Source organism: Dasypus novemcinctus, chromosome 7 (assembly GCF_030445035.2).
Source record: "Dasypus novemcinctus isolate mDasNov1 chromosome 7, mDasNov1.1.hap2, whole genome shotgun sequence".
NCBI lineage: Eukaryota > Metazoa > Chordata > Mammalia > Cingulata > Dasypodidae > Dasypus > Dasypus novemcinctus.
The window spans coordinates 25,698,444-25,719,614 of NC_080679.1; the positions used below are offsets into that span (position 1 = coordinate 25,698,444).

At 37.4% G+C, this 21,171-nt stretch overlaps 1 protein-coding gene and 1 pseudogene across 3 annotated transcripts in view; one reads left to right on the forward strand and one right to left on the reverse strand.

The window, feature by feature from the left end:
- Nucleotides 1–21,171, forward strand: part of USP37 (ubiquitin specific peptidase 37) — a 127,282-nt gene that overhangs the window by 72,963 nt on the left and 33,148 nt on the right. For all 3 annotated transcript variants that reach the window (XM_023592035.2, XM_071216127.1, XM_004469573.4), the window contains 7 exons: nucleotides 2,718–2,849; nucleotides 3,016–3,139; nucleotides 3,611–3,798; nucleotides 13,424–13,541; nucleotides 14,753–14,832; nucleotides 17,581–17,745; nucleotides 19,382–19,447. In XM_023592035.2, the coding sequence (XP_023447803.1) occupies nucleotides 2,718–2,849; nucleotides 3,016–3,139; nucleotides 3,611–3,798; nucleotides 13,424–13,541; nucleotides 14,753–14,832; nucleotides 17,581–17,745; nucleotides 19,382–19,447 (873 nt within the window). The remainder of the gene's footprint in view (nucleotides 1–2,717; nucleotides 2,850–3,015; nucleotides 3,140–3,610; nucleotides 3,799–13,423; nucleotides 13,542–14,752; nucleotides 14,833–17,580; nucleotides 17,746–19,381; nucleotides 19,448–21,171) is intronic.
- On the reverse strand, nucleotides 8,306–9,611 carry LOC101432492 (exosome complex component RRP45 pseudogene; annotated as a pseudogene).

The following is a 21,171-nucleotide window of genomic DNA, read 5'->3' on the forward strand; positions in this document are numbered from 1 at the left end:
CAAAGGTAGTGCTGAGAGGGAAATGTTTAGCCTGAATGCTTATTACATTAAAAAAGAAGAGGGGGGAAACGGACTTTGGCCCAGTGGTTAGGGCGTCTGTCTACCACATGGGACCCGCAGTTCAAGCCCCGGGCCTCCTTGACCCGCGTGGAGCTGGCCTATGCGCAGTGCTGATGCGCACAAGGAGTGCCGTGCCACACAGGGGTGTCCCCCGTGTAGGGGAGCCCCACGCGCAAGGAGTGCACCCATAAGGAGAGCCGCCCAGCGCGAAGGAGGGAGCAGCCTGCCAAGGAATGGCGCCGCCCACACTTCTCGTGCCGCTGACGACAAAAGAAGCGGACAAAGAAACAAGACACAGCAAAAAGACACAGAAAACAGACAACCAGGGGAGGGGAGGGGATAAATAAAAATAAATCTTAAAAAAAAAAAAAAAAAAAAGAAGAGGGAAGCGGACTTGGCCCAATGGATAGGGCGTCCTTCTACCACATGGGAGGTCCGCAGTTCAAACCCCAGGCCTCCTTGACCCATGTGGAGCTGGCCCATGCACAGTGCTGATGCACGCAAAGAGTGCCGTGCCAACAGGGGTGCCCCCCGCGTAGGGGAGCCCCATGTGCAAGGACTGCGCCCCGTAAGGAGAGCTGCCCAGCGTGAAAGAAAGTTCAGCCTGCCCAGAAATGGCACCGCACACATAGAGAACTGACGCAGCAAGATGACGCAACAAAAAGAGATACAGATTCCCATGCCGCTGACAACAACAGAGGCAGACAAAGAACACGCAGCAAATGGACACTGAGAACAGACAACTGGGGGGTGGGAAGGGGAGAGAAATAAATATAAATCTTAAAAAAGAAGAAAGAGCTACAATCAGAATCCTAACTACATACCTGGAGGAGCTAGAAAAAGCATTGCTAATCCCAAACCAAGCCAAGGGAAAGAAATAATAAAGATCAGAGCAGAAATATATGAAATCTAGAACAAAAAAAAACTACAATAGAATCAACAAAACCAAAAGTTGGTTACAAATATGAAAACATTCTCTCATGAATTACATAACAAATATAATGCTAATACAGGGTGTTAATAATTGAGTAGGCTGGGGGGAAAATACACCAAATGTAAAGTATAAGCTATAGTTAGTAATAAAATTTTGATAATGCATTTTGATAATGCTGTTTCATAGTTGGTAGCAAATGTTTCACAACAGTGCAAGGTGTTGGTGATGGGGTCATGTATGGGAACCCTGTATGACTTTTACTATCACTTATATATGTATGTTTATGTATGAATGATACATTTCAATAAATTTTTTTAAAAAGTGATACATATCACAGTATGAATGACTCACAAACTTGCTAAGTGAAAGAGAATTCCTACTGTATGACTCCTTCTGTGAACCTTAAGAATATGCAAAACTAATCTGTATTAATAGACTCAAGCTAGTTGTTAATCTTTGGGGTGGTATTGTTGATGAGGGTGTACAAGGAACCCTCTGAAATGATGAGAACCTCCTATAGAGTTCTGTATCTTGATCTGGGTGATGATTACATGGGTGTTTATATGCATCATAGTTTTTCTGAACTACTGTCACAAGTACCACATAATGGCTTTTGGCTTAAAATAGGAATTGTCTCATGGCTAGCAACCCCCTGGGGTCAGCAGTATTCTGGTGCTAGTTTGCTGGCAATCCTTGGAGTTCCTTAGCTGGTATTTCATCTTCCCATCACTTTGGGATGTCTTCTGTTTTCTCTTCTGGGCTGCTGCTGGCTTTCTACTTCTCCCTTTGGCCTTCTCCTTAAAAGTCACTACAGGAAAGCGGACTTGGCCCAGTGGTTAGGGCGTCTGTCTACCACATGGGAGGTCCACGGTTCAAACCACGGGCCTCCTTGACCCATGTGGAGCTGGCCCATGTGCAGTGCTGATGTGCGCAAGGAGTGCCGTGCCACGCAGGGGTACCCCCGCATAGGGAAGCCCCACGTGCAAGGAGTGCGCCCCATGAGGAGAGCCGCCCAGCACGAAAAAAAGTGCAGCCTGCCCTGGAATGGTGCCACACACACGGAGAGTTGACGCAGCAAGATGACACAACAAAAAGAAACACAGATTCCTGTGCCGCTGACAACAACAGAAGCGGACAAAGAAGATGATGCAGCAAATAGACACAGAGAACAGACAACCGGGGCAGGGAGGGGAAAGGAAATCAATCAATCTTTGAAAAAAAAAAAAAGGCACCACAACTTAACTAAAAATAACATCTTCAAAAAGTCCTATTTATAAGGGGTCCACAGGAATGAGGATTAAGAGCATGTCTAAATAGGGTTATATAATTCAGTCTACCCTGGTATAATGTATAAGCTATTTCCCAAAGAAAAAAATAAAATTATAAGAAAGTTTTTTGGTTAAGTTCCCCAGTCCTCTGTAGCATTTATTTGAAAATGGGTAATATTCTGTTAGAGGAAACTGAACTGTTATGATGCATTTTCAAAGTGTGGTCCAGGGGCCAGCAGTATCAGTATCACCTGGGAACTTGTTAAAAATGCACATTTTTGTCCTCTCTCTTTCCAGACCTACTGAATCAGAAACTCTAGAGATAAGACTCAACAATGGTGTAATTTAACAAGCCCTCCAGGTGATTCTGATGCGTATTAAGGAGTGAGAACTCTTGCTATTCTGAACATACATCAGGAACTACTTTTTTAAAGTACTATTTCTTTCATTTTCAGCTTCTCCAATTTGGGAAATACATGCTATATGAATGCTATTTTACAATCTCTATTTTCACTCCAGTCATTTGCAAATGATTTGCTTAAGCAAGGTATCCCATGGAAGAAAATTCCACTCAATGCACTTATCAGGTAATTGTTATATACTTTACTGAGTACTTTTTACTTCATTGATTACATAATAATAGGATTTTAGACACTTAAATTTTTATGTGCCAATTAAAGTCATTAATCTTTAAAATATCAGGCCATCTCGATGTCTCATAAAACATGCTAACCTTGTCTTTTGTTTTACCAGACGCTTTGCACACTTGCTTGTTAAAAAAGATATCTGTAATTCAGAGACCAAAAAAGATTTACTCAAGAAGGTTAAAAATGCCATTTCAGCAACTGCAGAGAGATTCTCTGGTTATATGCAGAATGTGAGTACTATTATATATATGTAAACACTTTAGAGATAGAGAAATTGAAATGATTTTAATGTGTTAACCTGATTTTTTTTAAAAAATGAGATTTTTGTTATGTATGCTCATCATGGGTTGAAAAACCTGAGGAGTTATGGTAAAGTTCAGTATGGCCCATGACCTTTCTATGCATTTAATCATATTTTAATTATATAGATGTGGTTTGCCAATACAAGAACTTGGACTATTTCAGCTCCAAAGGTTATTTTAGAAAAATAACATTTTTTTAGCAAAGTAAGGAGAGTAATTAATTAAAGCTCATCATCTTTATTCACAAAATAAGTACCCCAGAATCCTTATTAGAATAAATATGGCCTCGTTCATGTATGTCATTTAATTCCAAGTGCTGTAGTCATATAAATAAAAATATTAAAAACCCATTGTTGTGATAAGACATGTTTTGATCTGATTGACACATTATCTTCTTAGGATGCTCATGAATTTTTAAGTCAGTGCTTAGACCAGCTGAAAGAGGATATGGAAAAATTAAATAAAACTTGGAAGACTGACCCTATTCCTGGAGAAGATTCACCAGATATTTCAGCCACCAGAGTATATACTTGCCCTGTTATTACTAATTTGGAGTTTGAAGTTCAGCATTCTATCATTTGTAAAGCGTAAGTAGTCTTTAAGACTTTTTTCCCCCTTTTAGTCACTATAACAAGTAATTAAAGCTCTTCTGTCACATACCAGGTGGTAAGGATTCTTATCTTCCTTTGTATGTCATGAGGAAAACAAACTCACAGAGTATGTCAAATATCTTTTTTCAGTGTTTTTATCTTCCTTTAAAATGGCCTGGTGATAGGACACTAAGGAGAACTTAAATATTTTGTCTTAGTGCTGACTAAACAGTTTTGAGCTACAGTTTTGTTTTGTTTTTTAAATCACTGTGTAGAATGTCAAGTTGTTTGGGATTGCTTATCTTTTTTTTTTAACCCCTGAAAATAGTTACTTTTTTTAAGGTAAATTATTTTTATTAAAAAGCTTTTTAATATAATTTTTAATAAAATAGATCAAAATATGAATTATTTTAAAGTTTTGCAGTGTTTTTATACCATGTTTACAAAAGTTATTCAGACTTGCTTTATTTACTTAATTTCCATGCTCATATCAGGATTTCAGTACCATACACTTCTAGAAGTTTTATTTTGTTTAATCTTTTCGTATTCTATAGTTCATCTCTAAATAAATTTCTTCAGAGCTCCTATACAAGAGAGTATTTTGTCGGTAGCCTCATACATATGTATATGTATACGTATACGTGTATCTGTATACGTATATGTACGTTTTGTTGTGGTTTTTTTTTTAAAGGGGAGGTGCCAGGGATTAAACCTAGGACCTCATACATGGGAAACAGGCACTCAGCCACTGAGCTACACCTGCTCCCCATCGTGTATCTCTTAATACAGAATTGTTGAGTCACACACAGCCTTTCTGCCCTCAATACATTACTGATGCTGCCCTATTGTATTCCATTACTCTTTGGCACTCTAGAGAAATCTGATTTTGTGGGTACTATTTTCTTTTTCTTCCTAAAAATCTATGGTAGTCTTTATTTGCTTGAAATTTATAATTTCACAGTTTACATCTAGTTTTTGGAAACTTTTTATTTTGCCTTTAACATGATGGGGGCTTTTTATCTGAGGATTTAGATTTTACTTAAGTTCATGAAAACTATTTTCTAAATACTGCTTCTCTTTCATTTTTCTGTAATTTCCTTCAGAAATACCTAAAACCCATATGTTAGATTTTACTTAAGTTCATGAAAACTGTTTTCTAAATACTGCTTCTCTTTCATTTTTCTGTAATTTCCTTTAGAAATACCTAAAACCCATATGTTAGCTCTCTCTTCTCTGTTTTCCATATCTATCTATGTTTCTTAAGCTACTCAGAATGGTAGCATTTACTGAGGTCTCTTCTAGTTATAACATTCTAGTAATATTCTAGTAACATTCATGTGGATACTTAAAAGACAGTTGTTTTGCATTACTAGTCAGTGACATTTCTTGCCTTCTTGATTATTTCAGGTTTTATATTCAATTTGATACAGAATTTTCTAAAAGAAAAAGTCTGAATCTTCCAAGTATGGTTAATTCCTTGTAAAAACTGATGTCCCCATCAGTAGTTAATACTGTGATAGAATCTGTCTTTCCCTTCCTTTTAATTCAAGTCAGAGAATAGCAGAGTTTTCAAGTTTTGTTATTTCATTGAGTGGTAGGGATGCCAACAAAGTTTCTTTTGATATGAAACTTTCAGTTGCCTCTGATGGAAGTAGCCACTGGCAGTCATGTCTGAGCAGGTAGACAGTGGACTCAGGCAATACAGGAAGGAATAAGGCTGTATCAGAACAGTGGGTGCTGCAGTGTGTCAACCATTGTCAGTCAGCCATTCCAGTTTTGCGGCCCCCAGATATTGGGTGCATAGTTGAGGTGTGTGCCCCTGTTAGCCAGGCTGGGTGGTGACACAAGAGTGTGGCCAAGTCTGGAAACAAGGAGATTCTGTAAGGCAGCAACAGCAGTATACTCACCTCCTTGAAGGTCTTGCCTTAGTTGATTTATTAATAATTTACTTTAGGACAATTCTTTACATGCAAAATAGTTTCTGACTAAAGGAAGATTCCATACACCTTATCCTTTGAATTGCAATTTTGCATGTTCAACCTTTGTTCCAACTGGTGTTTAGTTAGTTTGGCCTGTATGCCAAATGTGTTTATTTTTTAAAAAACTGCTATAATTAAAATTGACTGGTTTTGTTGCTATAAAGCAGTTCAGTATATTAATAACTCGCCATTTCAAGAACTTAAAATATATAATACTAAGTACCTGCTATTCTCCTCAAAACCTCTTTCTGCAGTCTTCTCTATCTCATTAATGACATTTCTGTACTTAATTAGTCCAAATATATAGTATATTTCTTAACTCTTCTCTTTATCCCACCCCACATCTCATCCATCAGCAAATCCTTTCAGCTCTACCTTCAAAATACATCCAGAATTTGATCTCTCTTTACCACCTTGGCTGCTGCCATCCTGGTCCAAACCACCATTATCTCTTGCCTGGATTGTTGCAATATCTACCCTTTTTTTTTTTTTTTTTTAAGATTTACTTTATTTCTCTCCCCTTCCCGACCCCCACCCCCCTTTGTCTATTCTCTCTGTCCATTTGCTATGTGTTCTTCTGCATCCACTTGCATTATCAGGTAGCACTGGGAATCTGCATCTCTTTTTTGTTGCGTCATCTTGCTGCGTCAGCTCTTGGTGTGTGTGGTGCCACTCTTGTGTGGGCTGTACTTTTTTTCACATGGGGTGACTCTCCTTGCAGGGTGCACACCTTACACATAGGGCACCCCTACGAGGGGAACACCCCTGCATGACATGGCACTCCTTGTGCACAGCAGCACTGCTCGTGGACCAGCTTACCACACGGGTCAGGAGGCCCTTGGGATTGAACCCTGGACCTTCCATATGGTAGGCGGATACTATCAGTTGAGCCATGTCCGCTGCCCGCAATATCTTCTGAACTAATCTCTGTACTTCTTCCCTTTTCTCTCTGCAGCCTTTTATTTTTTTACTGTTTTTTTATTGTCTTTTTTTTTAAAGATAAATAAATCACACAAAATGTACATTAAAAACCATAAGAGGTTCCCATATAACCCATAGTCTGCAGTCTTTTAAAGAATATTAGCCAGTGACCCTTTTAAAGTGGAAATTGTTCATATCAGCCCTGATTTAATGAAATGCTTACAAAAAGGATCCAAAAAAATCCTACAGAAGCTCTTATGAGCTGCTTCTCAGCACATCCATCCCAGTTAACTCTTTGACTTCATCTCTTACCTCTCCTTCTCCTTGCTCATTCTATTCCAACCAAACTAACTTTTTTTCCCTTTCAAATATGCCAGAATCCTGCTGCTTAAAGACCTTTGCATTTGCTGTAATTTTCTGTCTTGAATTCTCTTCCTTCGTATATTCAATAGCCAGTACGCTTCCTCCTTCAGGTTTTTATGTAGAAGCCAGTTTCTCATGCCACTCTATCTAAAATTCCAACCATCTACCTTAATCTTTCACTTCCCTCTTCCCTACTTTGTTTTTCCTCCTTAGCACTTATTATGATCTAAAATTCTATGTATTTTACTTATGTGCCTTTTTCATTGTCATCTCTCTCTCCCACTATAAGGAAAGCTTCTTAAGGGAAAGTATTTTTGTCTTGATTTATTCACTGCTTTAACCCCAGTGCCTAGAGCAGTTTTAGGCATATAGGAGTTTTTCAATGCTGCATAACAAATTGTCATATATTTTGCAGCTGCAAACAATAGCATTTGTCAACTCACAGTTCTAAAGGTCAGATTCTGCACTAGCTGTTGGCAGGGGCCACTCATTTCCTAAAGGGTGCCTCCATTTCTTGCCACATGGACCCCATAGGTAGGTTAACAACAGTGTTGTTTACTTTCTTCCAGGCCAGCAGAAGCACATCTCTCAGACTTCTAATCCCTGACTTCTGTCTGTGACCTCTAGACCCAGATTTAAAGGGTTCCTGTGTTTAGGTCAGACCTACCCACATAATCTCTTTTCTTTTCTAACTCAATGTCAGTTGATTAGTAATCTTAAGAAATGTAAAATCCCTTTTGCCATGTAATGTAACATCATCACAGGAGTGATACCTCATCTTATTCACAGGTTCCATCCACATTCAAAAGGTATGGGACTAAACAAGGGCAAGGGTCATTAGAGGATTTATTTAGAATTCTGCCTGTCAAAGAGAGCATTCAATAAATATTGAATGAAAAACAAATGTATTCTTCTTATGGTCCCCAATCTTCAACTGTGGCAGTAGGGAACTGGGGCAGAAAATTGAATATTGCTAAAATTGCTGATTTAAAGACAAAACTAAACTATTTTAGTTTAAAATACTAAACTAAGACTATTTAAACCAAAACTATTTAAAAGAAGTAAACTTGCTTCCAGGTAAATTGAATATGGTATTTTGATCCTCCACATAGTTTATTTTAAAGCATAATATAAAAAATATATATTAACAACTAGACTTTATAATCAATTTGCAAATAAATACCCAGGGTTGTTAGCACTGAATAAATATCCTTTTAATAGTATGTATAACTATGCTAGCTTTAATTAGCAGCTCTCTTCTTTTTTCTCTTTTCCACTAGCTGTTTACTTTGTGTTCTTTCTTATTTTGTACTGATGGTCTGTGTTATTTTTTTTTTGGATACTCGTCTTTTTCTAAAATGATCATTTCTTCTTTACTGTCTGAGCGCACTATAGCAATATCTTGGTTTCCAGTATTGCAGACTTCTACTTCAGTGTTCATCTTTATACTGTCAACGATGATAGCTTCATCACTGCTACCTTCATCCTCTTCTTCCTTCCAGATCACCCCAGGAGTTTTCTACTCCCTCTCCAATTTGGGCAGTTCTAGGAATCCATAACACAGGTTTAGAAACAACTTCCGAAGGAGGTTCAGCTTCAGCAATAATTTCTTTTGCTTTCTCCTATATGTTGGAAATAGCAATAGGGGCTTTTTCCATTTTAAATGCTGTGATCATTTGATTTGCCATAGACTCTGCAAAGCCAAACTTTCCACCTTCTTTCTTAACTTTCTGGTCATTGTCCACAGCTTTCTGTATTAGCTCCGTAATTTCTGCTACTTTCACACCAGCTATTTTATTGCATCTCAAAACTTGATCTTTTAGTAGCGTTATTCCACCACTAGATTGGATGGTCCAAATCTCTCAAAGCTTGTTCTTGGCAGTCACCACCAAGCTACCCATTACATGTTCTTCTCGTTTATTGGGATACACCAGTAAATATGTTCCTTGCTGGAAGAATGCAAAACGGACACATTTGGGCATGTGGAGTATACTCAATGGTACAGGGTTGCACTCTTCAGGTATATTCAGTGTTACTTTATCTCCTTGAACCAACACATCAGCTCTTCGAAAGTGACACAGGGCCACAACTGCAGCAATGCTGGCAGAATCAATAATATTCCCTTCGTGATATAATAAATATAAGTCCACGCATATTTGCCAGACCTTTTCACCGGCAACAATACAGAGAGATTCAGTGTCTATACACTTCGAATTTCTTAGACATCTTTCCAACAGTTGATTGAACTTCACCAAGAGATTTGATTGCCTACCAAGTTCAAAAACTGGGGCAGCCATCTGAGAGCATTCAAGGTTAAAAAAAGAGTACTTTCCATTGCCCTGTTGAGTTTTGGAGAAACAAGTTCACAGGAAACCTGTCCAAGAAGTCTTGTTTTCCAGGTTCCACAGTACAGCACCCGTAATCTGTTCCAGATGAGATCTTGATGTTCCAATAATCATACGTTTGTCTACCATGAAGCTGCTTATTCTTTTTGATAGCATGGAGTAAGAAGCAGTGCTCTCAGTTTGAAAGTGGCATCTCTTTCATGGTGTGATGGAGTGCAAGCCCCACCAGCCCCAAATTATGTGGGGAAAGTTGAACTTGAGCCACCTCACATGTGTGCTATTCACTCTGCTGCTCTGGATATTTCTAAAGCTGTATTTATTTTTTAAGTTTATCCCCCCCGCCCCAGATGGTTCTCTTTGGCTGGCTGCTCATTGTTTGCTCACCTTCTCCAGGAGGCACCAGGAACTGAACCCAAGACCTTCCACGTGGGAGGTGAATGCCCAATGGCCTGAGCCATACTAGCTCCCCCATTCTTTTTTTTTTAACTTAATGAAAATCTATTTAGTGAACATTGACTTACCATCTTACAGAAGTGCCAATACATGTGTACCAAAAACACATAGAATTTTCATAGAAGCATTGTTCATAGAGCCAAAAACTGAAAACAACTCAATCAGTAATAATAAGAATAAACTGTGGTATGTTCATACAGATTAATACTAGACGACAGTGAAGATGAATGCACACAACAATATGCAGCAAGCATGGTTGAATCTCATAGTCATACTGAAGAAAAAAGACTATTTAAAAGAAAACTTACTTTATGACTCCATTTATATCAGATTCAGAAACAGACAAAGCTCAGCTAAAGTGTTGGAATCAGAATAATGGTTATGATTGTGAAACTCTAGGGAGTTTGATAGTAATGTATTCCTTAATTTTTTTTTTTTAAGATTTATTTATTTATTTATTTATTTAATTCCCCCCCCCTCCTCTGGTTGTCTGTTCTTGGTGTCTATTTGCTGCGTCTTGTTTCTTTGTCCGCTTCTGTTGTCGTCAGCGGCACGGGAAGTGTGGGCGGCGCCATTCCTCGGCAGGCTGCTCTTTCTTTTCACGCTGGGCGGCTTTCCTCATGGGCGCACTCCTTGCGCATGGGGCTCCCCCACGCGGGGGACACCCTTGCGTGGCACGGCACTCCTTGCGCGCATCAGCACTGCGCATGGCCAGCTCCACACGGGTCAAGGAGGCCCGGGGTTTGAACCACGGACCTCCCATGTGGTAGACGGACGCCCTAACCACTGGGCCAAAGTCCGTTTCCCCTGTATTCCTTAATTTAAATGATCATTACATAGGGGTGTTAACTGATAATTCATCAAGCTGTACACTTCTGAGTGGTTCACTTTTCCATGTGTATGTTATTTTTTTAACTTTATTTTTTAAAAGCTTTTTAAAAATACATACCTTAGCATGCAATTGAGATTTTTATCTATATTAATTTAGTAAGTGTTAAAGTAAGCATGAGAAAAGTCTTAAAGGTATATTTCTTGTCCTCGTCACAGTGTGTTGATACCTAATAAGTTCTGGGAAAGAACAGTGTTTCTCAAGTATATTTGTTGTTTAGGACTGAATCATGTCCCCACAACAGAAATTGTTCACCCCTGGTCCTGTGGGTGTGAAACCATTTCTAAGTAAGACCTTCAAAGATATAATTAGTAAGGTGTTCCCAAACTAAATGAGGGTGAGCTTTACACCAATATGGCTGAAAACCTTATAAGCAAAGGAAATTGGAAACGCACACACAAAAAGAAAGCCACAGGGAGCAGCCAGAAGCCAGAAGTCAGTGGAACCTGGAAGAGAAAGGAGAAGATGCTGTCGTATGCATTGCCATGTGACGAAAAAGTGAGGGACCAAGGCTCACAGCCAGCCAGCCCCAGAATGTCCCAGTCTTTAGGGAAAAAGCATTTGCCTTGCCGATACCTTTGACTTTGGACTTCCGGCCTCAAAACTATGCACCAGCAAATTCATTGTTTAAGCTAACACATTATATGTATTTGTTTTGCCAGGTAGGGAACTAAAACAGTTTTTGGTACCAGGAATGGGGTGCCGTTATTACAAATACCTAAAAATATGGAAATGGCTTTAGAATTGGGTAATGAATGGAAATTAGAAGAATTGTAAGATTTTTGATTTAAAAAAGTAGATTGCTTTGAAGAGACCATTAGTAGAAATATAAGCATTATGTTACTTCCAGTGAGGTCTTAGAAGGAAATAATAAAGCGATCCTTGTGATAAAATGGCAGAGCATTTAGTGAAACTGTTCTGGTGTTGAATGGAAGGCAGAACTTGAAAGTGATGAACTTGGATATTTAGATGAGGTTTCCATGTTAAATATGGAAGGTGCAGCCTATTTTCTCCTTGAAGTTTATAGAGAAATGAGTGAGGAAAGAAGATTGAACTGTTAAACACAAAGAAACCAGCAACTGATGAATTTGAAAATTCTCAGATAGTGTGCCCTGAGACTAGGGCCAGAAGTGGCTCTATCAGGGACCTCCCTGCACTTTTAGAAGTGAATCCCCAGAGAAAAGAGCTCCTTATGAGGGTATCACTGAACAACCCTTTGCTAAAGAAGGTATGGCTGGACATGATCCAGTCCTTCATTTCAGTAGGAGTCAAAATTGGAAGTGCAGTTGCAAGTGGAAAGTTCTATTGTCTGATGGTTTGGACCTGCTTGAGCTGAATGCAGAATCATGCAGCTCAAAATTTATATGAGCAAACCAATGGCCACCCTGCACTGAAAGGGACAGAGAAGGGATAAATTGAAGGAAGAATGACTTCAAGGGCAGAACCATGGAAGTAAAGGTCTGGACCAAAAATATCTCCTTGGGCCAAGAGAGTGGATACATCCCTACGCTTGCTTAGAAGCAGTGGGCCTCATGCCCTGTTGTTCAGGGAGAGTGCCACCATCTTAGTACTTGGAGATGGTGAAACCTGTGCCCCAGCATTTGCAGAGAGCTTGGCTACCATCCCATTTTTCAGAGATGGGACCTGTGCCCTGGCATTCACAGAGAGCCTGGCCATCATTCCACTGCTCAGAGAGGCTGGGGCTTATATCCCAGTGTCTGGGGAGAGCATAGCTGTTCTACAAGCACTTGGAAGGGGTGGGGTTGCCACTCCAAAGTCCCACAGGATAAAGCATCTAGCCACAGATGATGCTCAGACTTTTAGATTTGAAAGAGTTTGCCCTGTAAGGTTTTAAACTTGTTTGAGATCTGTGACCCCTACTTTCCTTCTAGTTTCTCCCATCTGGAATGGGAATGTTTATCCTATTCCTATACCACCATTGCATATTGGAAGCAGCTAACTTTTTTTCTAGGTTTCAGTCCATCCACAGGAATTTTGCCCCATGATGGACCACACCCATAACTGAATTTGATGAGACTTTGTACTTAGCATTGTTACTGAAATGACTTAAGGCTTTGGGATGTTGTAATAGAACGAATATTTTTTGCATGTTGGAAGAATGTCTTTTTGTAGTCCAGAGGGTAGACTGCTCGAAATTGAATCATGTCCCTCACAAAAGGCATGTTTATCTCCTATCCCCTGGTCCTGTAGCTAGCTGTGAACTCATTTGTAAATAGGACCTTTGTAGATATTATTAGTTAAGGTGTACAGAAACTGAATGAGGGTGGACCTTGATCTCGTATGGCTTATGAGCAAAGGAAATTGGACACACATGCACACAAAGAAATCCATGGGAGCAGCCAGAAGCTGGGTGTCAGTGGAACTTGGAAGAGAAAGGAAAAGGTGATGCCCTGTGATGGAAAAGCAAAAGCCAAGGATCATAGGCAGTCAGCTTCATAACACCACAGTCTTTAAGGACAAAGTACTACCTTGCTGGCACCTTGATTTTGGACTTCTAGTCTCAAAACTGTGAGCCAGTTTATTTCCATTATTTATGCCAACCCATTGTACGCTGTTGTTTTAGCAGATGGGAAACTAAGACATTTGTATTTACTTTGTTTCGCACAGTCATACCTCTAAAGGGTTATGTTTGTTTCCTTTTATTCTTTCAGATGTGGAGAGACTATTCCCAAAAAAGAACAGTTTAATGACCTGTCCATTGACCTTCCTCGAAGGAAAAAGCCACTCCCTCCTCGGTCAATTCAAGATTCTCTTGATCTTTTCTTTAGGGTAACAACTAATCTTTATTATTTTTATATAACTGAATTTTATATGTATTAAGTAATTGTATTTGAAGTTGGTTTCTTCAGGGCAGAGTTTCAACAGAAAATATTTGGGAAAAATAAATGAGAGATATTATAAATAATGTTTATTTTTTAAAGCTTGATAAATCTAATTGTTAAATCATTTAAGAAGATTGATTTAGGAAGAAGACCATTACATATTGGAAGGAGATAATTTGTTTTGTAGGTCGAATAGATTAGTAAATATTGAATATTGACAAACTTAGAAGCAGTTCATTATTTGTAAATATAAATTTAATGCATATAAAGTGGCATATGCTAAAATTTGGTAACATGAATTAAAATTGGAGATACTGTGTAAGTTGATATACAAAGATGTGAGGAATGAAAAAATACTCTTTGCTTTTCCTTAGATTGAATTTACCCTGTTAGAAAAGGAAGAGTCCTTTTTATCCAAATAAATTTTTAGTTAAGCAAATGTAGGATTATCATTTCTAAAGTTAGCCTTAGGTGAAAAGTAAGCTTTTAGAGAGCTTCTGTTCTTTAAATGATGAACAGTTAGTTTCACCCAAAGATAAAATACTTTGCTTTCTTTTTATTTTAATCATTTTTTACTATTCCTGTTATTTTCATAGACTTTGAAGCTTTTCCTTTGTGTCTCTTTATGCCCATTTTTTATGGGTTTCTTGTTTCAGTTATTCTCTGAGTTATGAATCCTCCCTAAACTTTGGTCCTTTTAGAACAGTTGTTTTTAGTGGGCTGTCACCAGAAAATTGAGTTCCATTATAAGAAAGGGGTAAGGTTCCACCTAACAGACCAGAAGCTCTGCCTGACCTTAAGGTTTTCTTATCTCTGCTATGGCCAAATAGTAAAATCTGGATGTATTCTTGGCAGTGGTATATGTGTATCCATAGAGAAATCTTCCCAGGCTTGAGAATCTGCTACGTAGAGTCTAGGTACCATCATAAATTGAGATGTTTCCTTTGTAAAAATTCTAAACTAGGACATGATATTAAATATAAACTATAATTTGAGGATTAGGTCTTAATTTAGTAAGTCTTGTGGCTCTAAGCAGAAATTTAACCTGAGAACTTTTCATTCCACTGAACTAGTTCAACTGGCAAAGATTATTCACATTTAATGGGGGAGTGCCAGATCAGCTTCACTCTTCTTTATTTTTCACTTGTCTTTTTATAGGCAGAAGAACTTGAGTATTCCTGTGAGAAGTGTGGTGGGAAGTGTGCTCTTGTCCGACACAAATTTAACAGGCTACCCAGGTAAATTTAACTGTTCTTCCGTTTTCCTTCTATATTATAGTACATAAAATTATTACTGAATCAGTGAAGCTTACCAGAATGGATTGGTAAAGGAAAACTGAGATAAGAAGGGGGTAGAAGTCAGAGAGCTAGAATGTTCTTGCATAGAAAAGAAAGGTTTGGGATGTTGAAGGCTAGGAAAAGGATCTTGAGACTCCTAAAAAAATAGTAACAAGTTTATTCCTAAAAGAGGATATGGCTGGTGAATCACTGGAATAAAATCATAGGTACTAGCTGGTAAGTTTTAATTTCAGTATATTCAGCTACAATTTGTTGTTCTTTTATCAGACCTTCAGTAAAAATCTGCTACAGACACATACACATGTGTGTATAAAAATAGGAAGAGTAATTTTTGTAATTTGTGTGTACCTTTATTCAGTATGTTTTAGAGTATGTTAGTAAGTTAAGGCTATTCTTCTGAATTAGGAATGAAATCCTTAACCTTATGTTGTATTATATCTATATAAACAAAAGTAAAACCTACCTACTCAGAAAAAATTATGCTGTGTTTATAGGATAGCTTTTAGGTCCCAAAAGTAGGTCTCAACCACAAACAAGCTTATTATTAATATTAAATATTTATATGCCACTTTGCTGGTAGAGTGCTTTGCTTTCTTTTATTAGCTTCAGTTTTCTATGAGTGTGAGTTTCTGGAACCTAGCCTTAGAGATTAGTTCCTTTATATTCCATAATCTCTTCTTTTCTATAATAGAAAATGAGTTTTTTTTTTTTTTTTTTTTAAAGAAATGACTTTTTCTTAATCATAGTAATATCACATTGACCATAGTTTATATCTTTGACCTAAAAAAACTTTGTTCTTTCCTACTTATGAGTATTATGAGAGTGTTGTGAGGCAGGAGGGTGAAGGGAAGAAATCTTAAGGCAAAGGATTGGTTGTTACCAGCTGTCACTAAGAAAATCAGTGTACAATTAAAGACTTATTTTAACTTAGCAGTTTAGATGTCTTTTCCCTTTCTCATTCTCTTTCCAGTGCAAAAAAATGCTGAAATGAATTTTTCTCCTTGTTCTTTTGTTTGTTCGTTTGTTTTTTTCCCTTCTGCTAGAGTAGTCATGTTCAATTAATTCATTCCAAATTTAAGTGAAATAAAAGCCTCTATCTTAAATCCTAATGATTAGACTTGCTCAGTTTTTGTTCATTTTAATATTCAAAGCCAGTTTACTTTAATTTGATAGGGCCTGGCATCTTTTAGTTTGCCTAGCTTTGCAGATACAGTGATTTTTTTACTGATCTGCCTATTTCATGCTACATTTTATTTTGGTTAGGATTATCTGAAATATTAGTCAAGATATTTGACTTTAGTTTTAGTCTCTCCACATCAACTGGGCCCTGTGTTCTCTGAAGTTGTAAATTTGAAGGTTATGAAGTCTAGCATACTTTTTAAAGAGAAATACAATCAATAAGTTCAATTTGCAAATTTTTGAGTTTGCAGCATGTGATGAAAGTATATATGGTATGAAAGTAAACAGTTTCCATAAGATATTTCTCTTGCCTAGAAATTTATTCCCATAATAAGTTTTAAACTCAATTTTTAAAGTGTTCCTGTAGACAGTGAAATATATTTGGTCCATCAGGCAGAGGTTTTTGTCGATATCATAAGTGAAAAGGTTATTACAGTAGTAGCCAAAAGGAATTAAGTGTTTCTAAAGAGCTAAAAGCCTTTTCAGACCCACAAACCAGATTTGGTACGCAGATTTTTGTAGAACTTTTTTCTAGGTTGGGAAAATTTTTCTATTTATTTCTTAGCTTTCTCCATAGCTATTGAAATAAGATAAGCATTCTTGTTAAAAATCATCTTGAGACAATTAAAATTCACCATCAAACATAAGAATTGTATAACATTTTTTTTTTTTTAAAGATTTATTTATTTAATTCCCTCCCCTCCTCCATTGTCTGTTCTCTGTGTCTATTTTGCTTCGTCTTGTTGTCTTGTTTCTTTGTCTGCTTCTTTTGTCGTCAGCGGCAGGTCAAGTGTGGGCGGCACCATTCCTGGGCAGGCTGCACTTCCTTTTCGCGCTGGGGGCTCTCCTTAGGGGCGCACTCCTTGTGCGTGGGGCTCCCCTACGCAGGGGACACCCCTGCGTGGCGCGGCACTCCTTGGGCGCATCAGCACTGCGCATGGGTCAGCTCCACACGGGTCAAGGAGGCCCGGGATTTGAACCGCGGACCTCCCACGTGGTAGACGGACGCCCTAACCACTGGGCCAAGTCCGTTTCCCCAGAATTGTATAACATTTTAATCTAATAAAAATTGTTTTCCTAGTGGGTATTTTAACATCTGTTTTGTTTTGTTTTAATCTGTATAAGATTGAAATGAAAAAGGATTACTCCAGTATCAAAACCAACATTTAAAAATTTACTATTGCCTGATGTTGTGGGGTGTTTTTTTTGTTGTTGTTTTTTTGTTTTTGTTTTTGTTTTTTTAAGGAACCATGAAAGTATTTTACCCAGACCTCATTAATCTACCCAATGCCTGGGCTTTGTTTATATTTATATGCCCAGTATCTGTCATAATGCCTAGCCATGTTAGGTATTCAGTAAGTGTTTTTTGAAGTATCTTTAATTTGCCTGAATTCAAAATTTGCCTAAATTCAAAACTTGTCAAATATAGTTAAGAGTTATCTTTTAATCTATAAGAGAGCTGCCTCTATTACATATGAATTAGTAATGACATCATCACCTGTTTTTCAGGGTCCTCATTCTTCATTTGAAACGCTATAGCTTTAATGTGGCTCTCTCACTTAACAATAAGATTGGACAGCAAGTCATTATTCCTAGATACCTCACCCTGTCATCGCATTGCACTGAAAATACAAAACCACCCTTTACCCTTGGTTGGAGTGCACATATGGCAAGGTAAGTCCTTAGGAGAGAATTTTTTTTACCTTCCCTTTTGAAGTAGAAAGTTTTTAATACCAGATCAAAAGAATGACTGAAATAGATATGACTCCCAAGTAAAACTAGACCAGGAAGGAGATTTTAATTTTATTTGGTGATTTTAGAGTTAAATTATTTTTACTATTCATTAATTTAAGAACATGCTTAAACAAAATTTTCCCAGATATTAGTTGTTTTCATAATGAGATACCCTTTTAGGGAATGCTCTTACTCTTTTAGACCAACAGAAGAGAGTTGATTCACCACAGGAGTGTGAACCAAACTTGCACGATCGTTAAGACTCCCCTGGACATTTAAAATACAGATTCCTGTGTTCTTCCCCTAGAGGTTCTGTTTCAGTAGATCTGAGATAGGACTTGGGAATCAGTAATTTTTATAAATGCCTCTGCTGACTCTTCCGGACATGCAAATATGAGAAACTGGATGCTAAATGTTACAATGGCACCCCAAAAATAGATTGTGCCTTCATAAATGTATTATCACTAATGTGAAAAACTTCAGTGGCTCCCAGAAATTTTCCAAAGACAAAAGAAGTAACTTTTACTTTTGGTTTTATTTCACTGTGTATGCTGGAAAAATATTAGGACTTCTCTGAGTGTTTTCTGTGTCGTGCATATTTATGTCGTGCATATTTAAATCACTCTGGAGCCATGGACTGTAGTTCTTTTCTATAATGTATTTGAACACTAGTTTGGTAGACTTAGAGTTCTAGAACTTTAAAGGTAAAAGGAATTTTAGAGATTTTATCCCTGTTCTTAATATTATAGAGGAGATTCAAGGAAGTTAAGTATTTTCCCAAAATCATTTAGCTAGTAACTGACAAAGCCAGGTCTCTTGACCAAAGTGGCATAATAGACTCTAAAGAAAGGGAATGAACATTTGCCAATATGAATTGGTATAATTTTATAAACATATTTTGCCTTGGATTTATAATTGAAATATATACTATGTCATGTAAGTTTGCACTAAAGGCTTCAACCAGTCCACTTTGTATATGCCCCTAGAGTCCTAGTGTTTCTAGTTTTTCTCTTAGGGCCTTTCTTTGGAATGGGTGTTTCTGATTGGCACATACTGCCCTCTGCTGGTAGAGATATTTCTTTTTCTAGCAGTAGTTCTGTATCGGACCATCCAAGTAGGGTCTTCATGATTACAAGTCTGAAACCAGGGTATCTGGGTTCAGATCCTTGCTCCATCACTTAATAATTTTAAGACCTTGGACAAATTCCCTGACCGTAAATGTAGAGTGCTTAGTACAATGCCTAATATCTAGTAAGTCCCCAATAAATGAGAGCTATTGTTATTTACTGCTTAAAAGTAAAGGAGTGATACAGGTAATTTTCCCCAAGTTGTTCTTTTCCTACTCATTACACTTGACATTGTTTCCAATGCTGTTTATTTAGGCTGTTGGATCAGGGAAAGCCTAGAATGGTATTTTGTTTTCTCTTTGGGCCTCTAATAATTTTTAAAGTATTATAATTGTCTGCTTTTCAAGAGATCTGTTAGGGATTATAGTACAGCATAATTCAGTTTATCAGTTATGTATATATTTAATAATATAATTGCATAAATTATATTTTTTCTAATTTTCTGATAGTTCTAGACCATTGAAAGCCTCTCAAATGGTGAATTCCTGCCTCACCAACCCTTCTACACCTTCAAAGTGAGTTATATTTCTTGTTTACCTAGAATTTGTATTTTTAAGGTTTTGGCTTATCCTTATCTCCAAGATTGTCTCTTCCCATTCACCCACCCTTTCCTTATTGTTTTTTTCTTGCATGGTAACTGCTCTGTATTACCCATACTTTGGAATTTTCCTGAATCTGGTTTAGATTGTAGCCTAAGGTGTAACAAGTTCTTTTTTTTAACAGTGAAGCAAGTTCAGATGATCCTCTCAAATTTCTGTTTTAAAACTTATTTGTTAATTTGTAATATTTTCATCTTAAAACTCTAAAAATTGATAACAAGGGATTTCAAAGATAGAAACAATAAAAATAACCCCTGTTGGGATAAAGCACCCTTCCTCAAAGGTAGACATGAAGATCGCAAAACATCTTTTCACCTTATACTAGCCAGTCTCTGGCTTCTTAACTTACACACTAAATTGGAATTATTCTGAAATGGGACAGGAAAACAAACATACATGGGAATGTAGCTATTCTATGGATGTTTTATATTTTTAGCCTAAGACCAAAAGTTTGTCCAAGGAGGGAAACAAATGTTTTTTTAAATATATCTCCTCTAAGAGTTAACTAGTACCACAGTTCCTTATTAGACAGTTCCAAATGACTTTGTTGTCATTCATCTTTAAAATTAATTTTTCTAAAAATTTGATGTCCCAAAGTACTTTTAGAATAGAGACACTTGTTGTTTAAGGGCTTTTGGGGGGTTTTTATAACCATAAAATGACATTTGGGAACTGCTCTTTTCTTTTCCTCCTGTTAATTATTTTTCAGTGCAATTAAAACCAGATGACTAACATGACTAGAAATCTGAAATGTGAATACTCTTACCCGTTCTCAAGATACAAATGAGCAATACCACTTGGCTGCTTAGAAAGTGAGCAAGTGATGCATTTACAGGATGAATATTTTTCATTGCTACAGGCAAGCTGCCTTCTATGAATATAGTAATTATTAATGGAATGCACTCTTTATGTACCAAATCACTATAGTTGCAACAAAGAGATGGTTTCATTGGGCATCATTGTACCTTGGCATGGTCATCTGTTCTCAAGGGTCTACTGGTATGAGAATTTGAGAGTTGGTCAATAAAGGATGGTTAGGCCCTAGAAGACCTGTCATGCCGATCAAACTTAAAAGAGGCTGAGTTGTGAACCAGAATACCATTGATTCTTCTGCATTGTCCTTTGTCACATTTGACCCTGGTGCAGCAGTAGCCAGGTGTCACCCTCTCTTCAGCTGCGTGTTTACCAGGATTAACAAAGTAATATGTTAAGGTTTGCTTTTGATGAGCATGAAATTAGAAATAAGGAATTAAAATGACTAATTGGCTCTTTCTAAGTCTATACTGAAACCCCTTTTTGAATACGTAATGGGAGGCTGTTCAAGTATTCAGGCTAGAGTGCAGTAATATCCTGCCTGCTCTCAGCCACAGATTGTTTGGGCTTATCTCTGACTGCTTGCCTCTTTTCTTTGATCTACATTGCTACGCAATCCTCCCAATTTCCATTGTGGCGTCTTTGTTCTTGGTGCCATCATGCTATATGTTTATTTACAGTTTTCACATTTAGATTAATTAAATTTTTCCAATTTCTGTTTTACATTTATTTTATTATTAAAGTATATAAATTTATGTTAACTTCCATCAAAGTAAATTGTTGGTCTTTGACTTTACCACTTTTTTCCTTTAGTTTATTTTCTACTC